Here is a 15,019-nt window from a genome sequence, read left to right as displayed (position 1 = left end):
ACCATCAAACTGGTTCATGGTACCGGTGGTATGGTCTTTATTATCTATGTTATTTATTGATAATAAACTGTGGATTACACAGATACCTATAGCACAGAACAATCCTATAGATATTAGATATATTTAATATTATATATTTATATCACCGACTACTACTAGACACGACATATTGCCTAGCCTACTATAGAAAATAGCACAGAATAGATTAAATGCTACTAGTGTTGTAGTTTGTAGACTTTTCAATAGTCCGTGATTTATATTATATTACTCATGCTTTGGAGTTTGGATTCGCCATGCGGATATCCGGTTGTAAATCTGTAATTGGTTGTATGTATTTTGACTATTTTATTCTGTTCTGCCGTTCTGTGTAATTTTTTGCATTGTATAATAATTAAAAGATTCCGTAACTGTCTTCTTTACCGTTCACTTCTTTTTATTTATGATCAATGTGAATTTCAAACATTATGTGTAAAATATAATATGTGATTCTTGCGAGTAGAAGTCAATTCTTCAGTACTGCCACTTTCTCAAATTATCTGTATTTATTAATTTTCAAATACTTATTTATTTTAGTTTTAGTTTCGCATAAATAAAACTAAGAATTGATATATTTATTTATTATTACCATGAATTATACTCGACCATTCTGATAAAAAATCAGATGTGTATATTTTGATAATTACACCAAATTATACGGTATAAAATGCTCTATAAAATTAAAATAAAACATGAAAATCGGTAAAATAAAACATGAAAATCGGTTCTGTCGATGTATAAGGTAAACAAATGAATTATAATAAAATTGAAAATACCTAGAAATATTTTTTCTACCGAGTATTCTAATACGTATTTTAAAAACTTTTCAATGTAAGTATCTGTACCTATATTGATATATGTATTTGAATACTTTTTAAAAAAATGTCTTTAACGAGACTGGAGTGACGTCACACTTATTTCGCACCGCGCGGCAAAAGCTGCTCCGTGTTGACGCACCTTAACTTTCCACGTGAGAAAATTCTATTTCACACAAATTATAAGTAATTGACGGACGGACATAACAGGGTAGCGCCACACATAGCGGTTGGGCCGCAGTGGTTGAACCATCTAAAAAAATTCAAATTGTTTTATTTTAAATGCAACCGACTGATCTTATACTGATATTATACTTAGGTATCTATGCGACTGATATGCGATCCAGCCGAGGAAACGGTCGCGTCTAAAAAACCGACCGTTATGTGTGGCCCACGGCATAAAGTATTCTAAACTTATGTTTAGACAAACTGTATTCGGTCACTGATAAGAAAAGTTTTTCCTACTTTTGCAATGATTTATCACGGAATTCAAATTTAACATATCTCATGCAGGCTCAAATGCTCAATCGAGATGATATTAATTGGGTACATAGTATCTATACAAATTAAATATTTTTATACATACAGAATACAGTTTATTAGTGGGCAGATCATACGTAAAAATTACATAGTTGATCCACTTAGTAATCTGACAAGTGACAACACTTCAACAGATTAAAATAAATGCATTTATCGATTCATTCAGAACCTAAGAATTGAAGGCTATAGCTCTAGCAGACCCTCAATGCATTAATAATGCTAATAATCATAATAATCAATACTAATAATTGTTATGGGATTTTTTTTTAAATAAAATAATATTTAGTTTTTAGTTTATTATTCAAATGTACAAAAAAAGGCAATGTTGGGTTATACATACATGCGCTGTGATTATTATATTATAAATATGAGACTTATGAGTAATTTATTTTACGAATTGCCGAGGAAACCAAAATTGTTTATTGTTATAATCGTTATATAACACTAGTTTGAAATTATTTTGTTCTCAATAGTCAATCAAAAACAGTGCTTAATAATCTTTATAAAGATATATAAAAAAAGATATACATATATGGAATGTTGAACACGGCAGATTTAGTTGTTTGTATTTTTTTGTTCGTGATACAAGGACAATTGGATGGTTTTCCTATATCAAGACGTATGTATTAATTATAATATATCTATATTAAATAACAATAATTATTGTAATCCACTACATTGATATTCTGATGCCGAGATGCATGATGAAACATGCATTAACTCAATGGAATATTTATATGGGCAATATATTATATGTTTAAGGGACCTCTAGTGCACTATTGGTTCCTAAAACGTTTAATAATTGTTCTGAACTAGCTTCCCGGCATTCGAATAATGGGACGTTAGCGCGTCATTTGTTTTAAGATTTTGGGAGACTATACAGGGAAAGAAAATAAAATAAATTGTGTGCTGAAATTTTGGAGTTACAGTATTAAACTAATAATGTCGAACGGAGTGATATCATGATTACTATAATATTATATACGATTTAAAATAAAATAATATAATACTACTTCCAGTGCCGTCCAACCGAGATGACTTGTTGTGGTCCACTTCGGCTCAACCCTCAGAATCGACCGACATGTTTCCCGACACGCGACCGTGTAAACATGATGACTGGAGCTCGTCCATCACTTCTCCGCTGTTGTTACATGACGTGACCTGCAGGCACAAACGTATTCAGACGTCGAATGATTTGACTCCGTCACCTGCAGCACGGCGAATGTCTTCGTTGTCCGGCAAAAATGATTCGCGTAAGGCGATCTTGCAGCATTCGACACAACCGTCGCCGACCGAAAACGAAATAGGCTTTTCACCGTTGTCCGACGAAAATAGCTCGCGTAAAGTCTCGAATACGTTCCGGCGATCGTCTACGAACAATATCGACGCGTTAAGCTCTTCGCCATCGTCCAAAAATGAATCCGAAAAATTTCCGATGACGACGTCGTTTGCCATGCGAATGCAGTCCAACTTTCGACTTTCAAAGGAAAAGGAATCGCCCATGATTTTGTTTGACCAAAACGGCAAGATGTACACTAACTTCTACCCTCCTATCGGGTACCAAAGTAATGGAAACAAACAAAGAGCCAATGACGTCGATTGGGGCCGCCAATATTTACCGAAGTGGTTGGTTATTGGCGGTAACAAAACCTAATTTAAAACTTTTGCAACGTCCTTGATTATTTTAGGTACCTACCGCTAATCACCAACCATTTCGGCAAATATTGGCGGCTCCAATCGACGTCGTTAGCTTTTTGTTTGTTTTCATTGCTGTGGTGTCCAATGGTAGGGTAGAAGTTGGTGTACACTATACATCTGGCCGTTTTGGTCAAATAAAATCATGGGCGATTATTTTTCATTTGAAAGTCGAAAGTTGGACTGCATTCGCATGGCAAACGACGTTGTCATCGGAAACTTTTCGAATTCGTTTTCGGGCGACGGCGGTTGAGTCGCATGCAAGATCCCCCAACGCATATCTTTTTTGTTGGAACACGAATATATCCAAACTGTTCTGGTGTCGGAATCAAACCGTTCGTCAACAAATGAATACGTTTGTGCAGCCTGTAGGTCATTATTTGTAACAACAACGGAGAAATGGAAGAACTCCAGTAAACATTATTCGGTCACGTTTCAGAAAACGTCCAAAACCAAAAGCATACGCTTTCTATGTAGCTATTGAACTATATAGGTATACCATTATTGTTGTTGGTTAAATTTTAACTCATTTCGATACCTATGTATAATGTAAATTTAATTTTTGTAAAATATTGTAAGCTTGAACAGCATATATGTATACTTGTATCGATATCTTCTCCAAAAAAAATCAGTATTCTAATATTGATATATTAGATAAATGTTTATTTTAACCATTTATAAAAAATAAAACTATGTAAAAAATAAAAAATAAATTATTGTAACGTTATTATTCTGTATACACAATTATTATGTATTTTTTAACATTTTGCTGTTGGTTTTAACTTATTTAAATGCCATTATTTTATGTAATATTGTAATAATTTAACTCAAAATTACTCTAACAACGTAAACCACTTTATTAAATAATTTACAAGCATGGAAAATGATAGTTGCTCTAATAAACACATTTAATGAAAAAATTAATTAAACATGATTATTACATAAATATGATTCAGACTTATGCCAGTAATTAATTTTGGGTAAAACCAAAATTGTTTTTCTTTGTTTAAATAGATCCAAATTTGAAATTAAATATTTATTATTATAAAATAAAACTGTGATTGTTAAATCAACATTCTTTTGTTCCACTCATGACCGATAATTTTTCACCTTAAATGAAGTACCTACGATTGAGATTGACTCACGTTAATATATTTCCAACCATTCCAAAACTGAAAAATATTAGTTAAGGTTGTTAGGGAAAGAGTATATTCTAATAATATATTAATATTCAAATACTTTTTCTAGTATTCGAATATTTAATCCTCCTTTATTCCAATACAAAGGTAAAGTATTTTTTTCAATATTGGTATTCGATTACCTAAAACATTAAACATATTATACCTATACATAAAAAATTAATAATAATTGTGTTGGTAAAGAAAGGTATATTTTCGTGATATTTCGCCGGTAAGCTTACTGTCAGTTGACATAACATTTTACATTGTTGAGTGTATTTGGTACGTTAATTGATCCATTATTATTGATATACGTACCTATATGCTATATGGATATATATGTATATATTATACTGTTAATGCATTTTAATATTATAAAATAAATTATTTAGGTAATTATATACATTATAGGATTATATGTATATATATATATATATAGGATTATATATACGGATATCCAAATTCTAAATTAAGATTATATTCATCTCGTTGAAGTAATTTTGACCTGTAAATAATAGGTACCCATAATAAAGCTATGTCGCTATGTGCCTATATAGTAGGTATATACTATAGAACTTATATTACAATATACACAACACATAAACGATCTACATTTTTTCATCATAGTGGGAACTTTATCTCGACTTTAAAATATATTATACTAGCTAATGCTCAAGAGTCAGTACATGGATATACTATTGTTATACATATGTAGGGACTTTTAGACTCAAATACTTATAAGTACAAAGAATATATAAGTAATAATAATAATATTAATACTTATAAGTGACATAAAGTAGGTATATACATATATGACAATAAAATAACAAGGTTGTAAAATTAAGGTGTGTTACCCTGGCACCCCAAGTTCAAAATTTCGACTTGAAAACTATTTGGTATTATGTTATTTATTATGTAACATTTTGTAACCGAAAAAAAAAATTTTGTAACCCCATCGGTGCCCCGGAAAACGGCGATACATGTTCCGGGTGCCAGGGTAACGTTACCCCAGCACCCCAAACATTAAATAATTAAAATTTCGACTTGAAAACTGTTTGGTATTATGTTATTTATTATGTAACATTTTGTAACCACAAAAAAAAAATTTGTAACCCCATCGGTGCCCCGGAAAACGGCGATACATGTTCCGGGTGCCAGGGTAACGTTACCCCAGCACCCCAAACATTAAATAATTAAAATTTCGACTTGAAAACTGTTTGGTATTATGTTATTTATTATGTAACATTTTGTAACCACAAAAAAAAAATTTGTAACCCCATCGGTGCCCCGGAAAACGGCGATACATGTTCCGGGTGCCAGGGTAACGTTACCCCAGCACCCCAAACATTAAATAATTAAAATTTCGACTTGAAAACTGTTTGGTATTATGTTATTTATTATGTAACATTTTGTAACCACAAAAAAAAAATTTGTAACCCCATCGGTGCCCCGGAAAACGGCGATACATGTTCCGGGTGCCAGGGTAACGTTACCCCAGCACCCCAAACATTAAATAATTAAAATTTCGACTTGAAAACTGTTTGGTATTATGTTATTTATTATGTAACATTTTGTAACCACAAAAAAAAAATTTGTAACCCCATCGGTGCCCCGGAAAACGGCGATACATGTTCCGGGTGCCAGGGTAACGTTACCCCAGCACCCCAAACATTAAATAATTAAAATTTCGACTTGAAAACTGTTTGGTATTATGTTATTTATTATGTAACATTTTGTAACCACAAAAAAAAATGTGTAACGTACCCTGGAAAATTGTGATTAAATTAATTAAAATGTTTAAGTATACAAATCTATCATGGCTTAATCGTTTATATTATTTATTATTATTATTTTTTAATACGTCCCACATAAAACGTCAAATAAACATAAAAATGTAGTGCAAGTCTTATGAACAAATTGTTCGGTACGTACCTATCGGTCGTATGCGATAAGGTATAATTTCAAATCGGCGATCATTTCGCACGAAATTCGATAATCGTCGGTATACGTAACCGGCGTAACGGACGTATTCGGTCGTCCTTCTCTTTTTCTTTGTTCTTAAATGTAAAAATTATTTAATTAATATAGCACATATTGTTATTAGTTATAAAATATAAACGTTAAATAAAATCGTTTTGTGATTCGAAACACTTGTTTTCATAACGCGTAACACAAATATTAACTGGCTTACTTATGAATCAAAAATAAATTTTAGCGAAGCACTGTGAAAGCTCCATGCGCTGTGTCGATGTGAATTTTTTAAATAAAAAACAACTTAAATTGAATATATTTGTTTATTTTTAATACAGTACTAATTAACTTGAGCATTACATTGAACTATTAGATATTTTCTTAAGTTGGGAATTAAAAACTTACTCATTCATATAAATAATTGTCAAATATGCAAAATATGCAACTATACATTTTAAGTATAAACTCGTATTATAAGTAAACAAATTTATATATTACTTGACTATGTTTTTAATGATTATTTAAAAACATTCGAAATCCTAAAATTTCCGAGCCCTATTTTTTATCTGCATGGTCGCATAGTATAAGATCAAGCTATCTTATATTATAGAATGTTAATGGACATCCATAAATAATTAACTACTCATATTTTAATTTATTTTATTTAAGATACTTGTCGTACAAATGTCAAATAGTACATTATTTATACCTATTTAGAATTTAAAATTAAGAAGTTTGTAAGAGGTTGAATTCAAAGTCATCGCAATTACCAAAATATCTATTTTTATACTTAAATGAAATTATTACTGTTGTGTTGTTTATATTTATAATTTTATTATAATGCCTACTGATTACTGATTTAGCTATGATCAAAAGTAAAAGTGGAAAAAAAATATATAATGAGCGTATTAGATTATTAGCTCCATACTATGAATTAAATAATAACCATATTGTCGGCGACATTAAATTAATGGATGCAATGGATATTATTTCATCAACAGCCAACAAATTATTAAAAGATATACCATCATACATTAAACTTAACCGCTGTTCAGATTTTCTCTGTTCAGAATTTTCTTTGGACCACAGCTATGAAGTATTATCATTGACGGCTTATGAGGGAAAAATTAACGTCCAAGAAAAAATTAATAAATATTTCACAGAAAAAGAGTATATTGAGTGTCAAAGCTGCAAAAGTAATAGAATTATATCTATCAGTATGAAAAGCTATTTGTTGATAGAACTACTATCATTACCTAAAGGTATTTTATATATTTTAAATAATGATAAAGAGAAACAATTATTTTATATTGTAAAACAACTGTAATTTTTATACTGTTTAATGTCCTCAGATCTAGAAGCATCATCGAGCTTTAACACAAGCGATATTGGAGCAATCCAAAAAAATTATGCAGGAGAAGTTCAATTACATTTAGACAGTATTGCAAAGACAATACAAATTTACAAGGAAGTTTATTATTTAAGAGGGGCTGTAGGATTTAGTGGTCAAGACCGGTGGGGCTTAAGAGTGACTGCAGGCCACTATAAGGCGTTTGCTTATAGATCCAATGATCAATGGGAAGTTTATGATGACCTAAAAGATGGAGTATCGTTAGCAACAAAAAATAAAGTGAACATTGAAATGTTATTGTATACAAAATAAATTGTATAAAATATATAAAATTAATAATTTAATACTACTTATATTTTATTTATCCGATTCCAAATAATACATGTACTTTAACAGTTTAAAAAGCAAGTGACATTGAAGTAAAAAAAAAAATGAAAAAGGGTGAGTAACGCTCTGCTATACAGTAGGTGTGATTAACATGATTATAATACATCAAAATAGCAGAAATAAATATCATAAATATGTAAATGATAATAATATTTATAATAAAAGTATAATTAATACAATAATTATAAGTGCCATAAAATGTAAGTTTTCAAAAAAGGTAATATAGTATACAATTATATTTGCTATTATATATATAATATAAATTATAAGGATATTAGGTATTGTAATTTGTAACATAAAAAATGCAAATAATAAAAAAAATGTATAAAATGATAGGTAAAATTTATAAAAATAATAAAAACAATAATTATAATTACACTTACACAAATCTAAAATTAAGCACTTTGGTCAAATACTCTCTTTGTACCAGGTGAACTATTATTTTTAATACAATTTTTATTATGGGCAAATGGTACCTTTGGTTGAGGGTAACTGGTCAACACCCGGTCTGTACGCATATATAATATTATAACTAATTATTTTATGATAATATTGTAAATAAAGTAATTTATTATAATTTATAGGTAGGATGCAATCATTTTCCCGAAAAACTTGCATTTTAAAATGCAAAATATAATAAAATTATAAAATAAAATAATAGATGTACATAAAATGTTTCAAGTATCACCACACAAATATAATTGTAAAAAAAATTGTACCTATGCAGTATATGTATTTTCATATTTTTAAATTAACAATAACAACTTAAAGTAGAGGACCTTGTATAAAATTGTCAAGCTTTTTAACATTCCAAAATTTTGAACTGTTATCTTGTACATTTAACTAAGTAACGTTACCCTGGCACCCGGAACATGTATCACATGTATCGCCGTTTTCCGGGGCACCGATGGGGTTACAAAATTTTTTTTTGTGGTTACAAAATGTTACATAATAAATAACATAATACCAAACAGTTTTCAAGTCGAAATTTTAATTATTTAATGTTTGGGGTGCTGGGGTAACGTTACCCTGGCACCCGGAACATGTATCGCCGTTTTCCGGGGCACCGATGGGGTTACAAAATTTTTTTTTTGTGGTTACAAAATGTTACATAATAAATAACATAATACCAAACAGTTTTCAAGTCGAAATTTTAATTATTTAATGTTTGGGGTGCTGGGGTAACGTTACCCTGGCACCCGGAACATGTATCGCCGTTTTCCGGGGCACCGATGGGGTTACAAATTTTTTTTTTGTGGTTACAAAATGTTACATAATAAATAACATAATACCAAACAGTTTTCAAGTCAAAATTTTGAACTTGGGGTGCCAGGGTAACACACCTGTAAAATTAAAAAGTAAAATGGTATAGGTACCTATTGGCTATTTAGCCATCAGGCAACGCTAACCTATGACTAATAGATAAATCTAAACAACAACTTTGTTATTTTTCGCCCATTTCTTCATCATTTTAATAATTTGTTCAACTTGAGAATTTGCTGAATTTCTTAATAGATGTATGACATCAGCAATCTGATCTCTATATTAAAATAAAAATGTTGTTGTTATTACCAGTTGTAGTGATTTCGAATTTTCGAAACTATTGTACTGCAACGTTTTTTACCAGTGGTGAAATTATGATAATGTGGCTTCAGACGATTCAGATTCATGGGGTCCCTCTAATTTCACCATTAGTATTTACATGCTAATTTAGTAGGTTTATTAAAAATTTATAAAATTATAAAATTAAACTCACTGTGGATGATTTCCAAGCACTATTTGTTGAAATATGCCGGCACAAGCACCACGTTTTCCCTCCCAATATTCAGGCAACAAATCTAATCTTTCGAGCATATCAAATGCTTTTGCTGACTGCCAGAACTGATTAGTTTTATAACAATCGTTTGCGATTGACTGCAATATCATCAATGAATCTTGAGAATTTTCAATTTTCAAATATAAGTCCCAAGCTGACTGCGGCTTTTTATTCATAATAACTAAAAAAAAAATGCATAATTTTACAAATAAACAATATTATTTAAAACTTAATAATAGGTAATTAATACTTAAGTGATTACATATTTGACTAAATTAAATATTAAATATTATATAGACTATAGACATAATATATACTCGTACATAAAAGTTAGATAGTTAGAACATTTAGCTCACTGAGATATAGCTAAAGGTTTCCAATTTAAAAAAATCAACCACCTCGGATACATAACGACCTATACTCGATCTAAGTGCGAAAACTTTTTTTTTATTAGAGATACAGTCATACAGATAGCTGCTAGGTCACCCACCCACTCTGCAGACAGTTTAAATTAAAACATAGTCGAATTTCAATTGTTATGCAAAACCATCTCAGGATGAGTACTGGATTATTTTTTTTTTGGACAATTTCTTAATAACAATTAATTTGTATGAATAGAAACTTCTAAACTCTAAATGTTCATGTCCCATATAAATACATAATATAATATATAATATGTAGGTATATCCATCATATTTGTTTGGAAGTGAGAGTACTGCTGAGTATAATAATATAAAACGAAACGAGTTTTTAAAGTATGAATGGAATGTATCCGAAATAAGTTATTTTAACAAATTTCACTTATAATTTATAATTACAAAAATTCACAATAGTACGGACGACGCGTTGCGGTCTTATCGTATAGCGCTTTCCGTGGTCTATAAACGATGAGTGATCTAACATCTAAAGTAAATTAACGTAATTCGACAGTGTGCCGATTTCCGATACCAAAATATTAATCGCGACAATATCCATAATAATAATAATAATAATAATAATATTTATATATATAGGAAATCGGACACTACTCGATACGCAACAATATCATAATGAGCTATCTGCTATATGTGAGTTTGTCAAAACTTTTTATTGAAAACTTACAACAATGTATTAAATGATTTATGTAAATAAAACTATCACGTATTTTGTTGCTTTTCACTTGTAAATACATCTCTTCTGCTTCCTTGTACTCACCTAGTGATAATTTAACCTAAATATATAAATTATAAATATTATTGATTATTTAGACATTTAGTCGATTGGTTTATAAATAATAGTTGATAGAAATACCTGACCAAAATTAAAATTAAAACTATCATCGTTTGAGAAGTAGCTCTTTATCGAACTTAGATATAAGCTAACTTCGTCATAACGCCCTTCTAAAAATAAAGAGGAAGCCATGCATTGTCGACCTGGTATTGTGTCACATTCGCTGGAACTACTTCCTACCATATTAAATAAACTCTGTCCATTATCGATTTGCTTAGTCTAAAAATACAAACAAAATATACACCTTAAACATTGTTTTAAAAATTTATCAATAAATGTTTTCATTTTTTACATCTCCTTTTTCTTGACCAACAACAACGTTAACAATAGCTTTTAATATATATTCTTGAGGGATAGCTGGTTCCAAATCTTTGATTAACTCGTAGGCTTCTTCATTCTCTCCTTGTCTTAAATAATATATTACTAAATTAAGACGGGCTTCTGGAAGAATATCAACAAGAGCTGGCAACACTTGTAAAGCACCTTCTCCTTCACGAAAAACAACCATGTTGTGTTTAATCAAATCTTCGCAAAACTTAAATGTTGATGATCTCCTTGCCTTTAATTGTTTTTTTGATATAAAGTAAAAAAAAAACATGAATATATATATTTTTTAAATAATTTCATATGAAACATGTAAAATAAATTCATTACCTAACATTATTTAACTTACGATAATATTTTTTAATTCTGATTCAGCAGCTTTACCATCGTATAATTTATATAAATTGCAAGCTTTTAAATTAGTTAATATCATAGAATCTGGATATTTTTTAATATAAACATCTAAAATTTCTTGAGAAACATCATAAAAGTCTAATTTATAGTAACAAAGAGCCATATAAACATTCAGCGCCAAAAAATGTCTGTGAATATAATAAATGTACCTAACTATTAATTATTAATTAAACTATAGGTAAATTGATTATAAAAAATAGTGTTAAACACCATAATAATATTATCAGACATTACTCTTCATTACCTATTCTTCTAGTGGCCGGTTTACCTTACTCTCGAATTTAGGTGTATTATACGACCAAATATAGAAGCTTTAATAGTAGCCTTAATGCCTTATGCCATTGTATGAATTAACATTTCAATTTTGGGCCTGAGTCTTAAAATTATATGAAGAAGTCGAAAACTTGATAATTAGGTACGTATTGTTTTTTTTTATTTTGGTAGGTATGATTTCCCCACGTGGGTGTGGGGTCTGAGCTGTATCTTCTCTAATTGGATCTCTTTAAAGTTTAAACAAGCTATTTAGGTAATTTAATTCAAATCGTAAGATATTTTTATTCTAAATTCTAATAATGATAATTTTTTTAATAATTATTCAAATTTATTGATATTTAGAAATTATTTACGATCATGAAACTTGAAGTGTCGGTTTTATAGTACTATTATTAGTACTTAAACCAGATATACATACTCTATTGGTGCCTAAATATATCTGTGAATTGTGGAATGAAGTTTTGAACATTTGAACTATATTTTAATTCAATACATTGAAACTACTATTAGATATTAGGATTGAATTTATATACTTACCGATTGTTGATCATTAACTTTTTATATATATCAATAGCTTCTTGATAATGTGATCTAAGATAATGTATAGCTGCTAATGATAGTTGATCTTCAACCACATCTGCTAAAAGTTCATGATACTCCATGAGTTTTTTTTCATTGCCTTGTTTATGTGACAAATGAAATTGCAATCGAATTTTTACATCAGAGATGTCAGATTTGTCTAATACCTTATATTAATGGACAACAATTATTATTTTAATAGTTCGTATAGGTAATTTATGCTAAAAAATTACATCTTCAGCCTCTGGGTACATGCCTAAATAAAAATAACAACATGCCAAATTGACGAACAAATGTTTTATTCCTGGATTTTTGCTATGATTTTTGTAAATTAACATCGCGTTGTTATAATCACCTAAATGAAAATAACAATACGCTAACCATAGTTCTAACTCCACATCTTCTTTTGATTTTTCTATTTCAAACTAAGAACATTAACAAATTAGTAAAAAATATACCAGATATTATACAATTATCGTATAATTCGTATAAAAATATAATTTAAAAATGTACACTATAAAGAAATAGTTTAGCATATGCAATGCGCAATGTGCATACATGATATACATATATATTATATATATATATATACGATACACGTATTAACTAGTGCATTATATTATGTTATACCTAATATCAAATTTTATTTAATATGCTTACTCATATAAATTATAATTATGTTAAGTATATAATATGTATATTATAATAGCATTAAGCATGTGTATAAGTTAATTAATTGTTGTGTTTTCATTTTTCAGATTTTTGTTTAAAATTTTTTTTCATATTAATATAATTTTATACATGAGTTTATTTGATTTTATTGTAATGAATAATTAGCTTAATTATCATTCAAAGGATTAATATTTATTAAAATCTATACTAACTTTTAGAATAGTTATAGCACCAGTGTAGTCTCTTTTCTCGATGAAATCCTTAGCGGTTATCTTATGATTTGTCGGTTTAGTTTTCTCTAATTGCTGTCCTACCGCTGGTTTCACACGTGATAGAATCTATAGAAAAATATCATAGGTACCAAACCAATATAAAATACTTTTAATCTAACAAATATCAATAACTATAAAATTAGTGCATGGTGATAATATACTAATGTATTCAAATTTATTCATAAGATTAGTGAGTATAATAGGTGATTACTGATTACATATTATTTTTGATCTTACCATGTTTGAAGTGAGTATTGGATATTGGCTAGTGTATCAGGTATAAATTATACCTATATATAATAATAATTATTAATTAATAATTATTTCATGTGGATAATGCGTAAGTATCTTAAAGCTCAGGTATTTACATTCTACAAGTTTGTAATGACTAAACTATTAAAATATATTAGTATTTAGAATAATATTACCTACTAATATCTCTTAAAATACCAACTATTGTACAGTTATGTTAACTTACACAAATAGTAGATACTGTTGTGGTTTCCACGTCAGTACTCATATCCATAGCAACTTAATAGGAGCTGGTAGATACTTACTACCTGCAATCTACATACTCGATGTACTTAATGTAGTCTGCAGGGATGCCAATATTGAATATATCATTTTTTTTCTAACTTGTAAAGCTATTTTTTAAGTGGACCACAAGCACATTTAATATAGTCAACTTTGAATCGTCTAAGTTTAAATCACGTACTAAGATTTAGTCAGTGGTTTAAATAAAAGCAAAACATTTATCTTTATTTAAATTGTTTTTACGATTTATTAAATATTAGCCAAGCACCCACGAATTCTAGATAATATGAAAATTCGGGAAATTTTGAAAAAAATATTTGAACGACATTGTGAAGTACCTACCGATATATATATATTTTTATTTTATCAAAAAGAATATTATTTATTACAATCTATACCTACTAATAGATAGTTAACCCCTCCCCCTGCGTCCGCCACTGACATTTAGGCTTATAACAGGCCTACTTAGAAAATTTTTAAGTTAAGCTAATGTATCTTGAACCTTCGCTGATGGCTTACCTGATTTGAGTCCTTAATCTAAACAGCTCATCTACAGTCGGCACCACTACTATCTACAAGTCTACAAATGACTGCATTTTTGAATATACGCATTTTATATTTTATACTTAAGAAAAACATTTGAGATATCCGATTATCCGAGTATGCCAATATGATATGACAGCATGACAAACAAAATATTTAATATATTTACTACTATTATATTGGTATAATATTATTAGTTAATAAATATATCTTCTTAATTACAAGCCATAAGTTTATCGCTTATAATAGCTTTTATATTACAATATAGATACGAGTACTGCCATATCGGTCCGGCAGTGCTCGATTATTTGGTTTAGACTCCAGTATGTTATAAATTGTAACTTATTATA

The 15,019-nt window shown here is 29.1% G+C and overlaps 3 protein-coding genes across 6 annotated transcripts; 2 read left to right on the top strand and 1 right to left on the bottom strand.

Annotated features, from left to right (window-relative positions):
• Positions 1-1,378: 1,378 nt before the first annotated feature.
• On the top strand, positions 1,379-3,045 carry LOC149056253 (uncharacterized). The gene is made up of 2 exons (XM_089227046.1): positions 1,379-2,010; positions 2,411-3,045. Exons 1-2 carry the CDS (start codon positions 1,929-1,931, stop codon positions 3,043-3,045), a joined length of 717 nt encoding a protein of 238 aa, XP_089083172.1. The 5' UTR covers positions 1,379-1,928.
• Positions 3,046-7,087: 4,042 nt separating this feature from the next.
• LOC149056252 (uncharacterized) lies at positions 7,088-7,898 on the top strand. Its single transcript, XM_089226357.1, has 2 exons — positions 7,088-7,497; positions 7,588-7,898. Exons 1-2 carry the CDS (start codon positions 7,101-7,103, stop codon positions 7,896-7,898), a joined length of 708 nt encoding a protein of 235 aa, XP_089082483.1. The 5' UTR covers positions 7,088-7,100.
• Positions 7,899-8,108: 210 nt separating this feature from the next.
• On the bottom strand, positions 8,109-14,828 carry Ttc26 (tetratricopeptide repeat domain 26). Of its 4 annotated transcripts, none has more exons than XM_089227820.1 (11): positions 14,646-14,828; positions 13,830-13,882; positions 13,533-13,658; positions 12,882-13,073; positions 12,607-12,815; positions 11,732-11,924; positions 11,351-11,617; positions 11,080-11,277; positions 10,891-10,999; positions 9,730-9,970; positions 8,109-9,513 (listed from the first exon to the last, which is right to left on the bottom strand). In XM_089227820.1, the coding sequence occupies exons 2-11, from the start codon at positions 13,830-13,832 to the stop codon at positions 9,402-9,404; spliced, it is 1,650 nt and encodes a 549-aa protein (XP_089083946.1). In that variant the 5' UTR covers positions 13,833-13,882; positions 14,646-14,828; the 3' UTR covers positions 8,109-9,401. The 4 variants fall into 4 exon arrangements, with proteins under 4 accessions (XP_089083946.1, XP_015373998.2, XP_089083947.1 ...); XM_015518512.2 differs by lacking the exon at positions 14,646-14,828 and adding an exon at positions 14,021-14,098; XM_089227821.1 differs by lacking the exon at positions 14,646-14,828 and adding an exon at positions 14,071-14,089.
• Positions 14,829-15,019: the final 191 nt, after the last annotated feature.

The sequence above is a fragment of the Diuraphis noxia genome, unplaced genomic scaffold, assembly GCF_037042655.1.
Source record: "Diuraphis noxia isolate RWA-SAM2 unplaced genomic scaffold, SU_Dnox_SAM2 contig0004, whole genome shotgun sequence".
Taxonomy (NCBI): Eukaryota; Metazoa; Arthropoda; class Insecta; order Hemiptera; family Aphididae; genus Diuraphis; species Diuraphis noxia.
The sequence above is the reverse complement of the archived record's forward strand: the minus strand, read 5'-3'. Positions and strand labels throughout refer to the sequence as shown.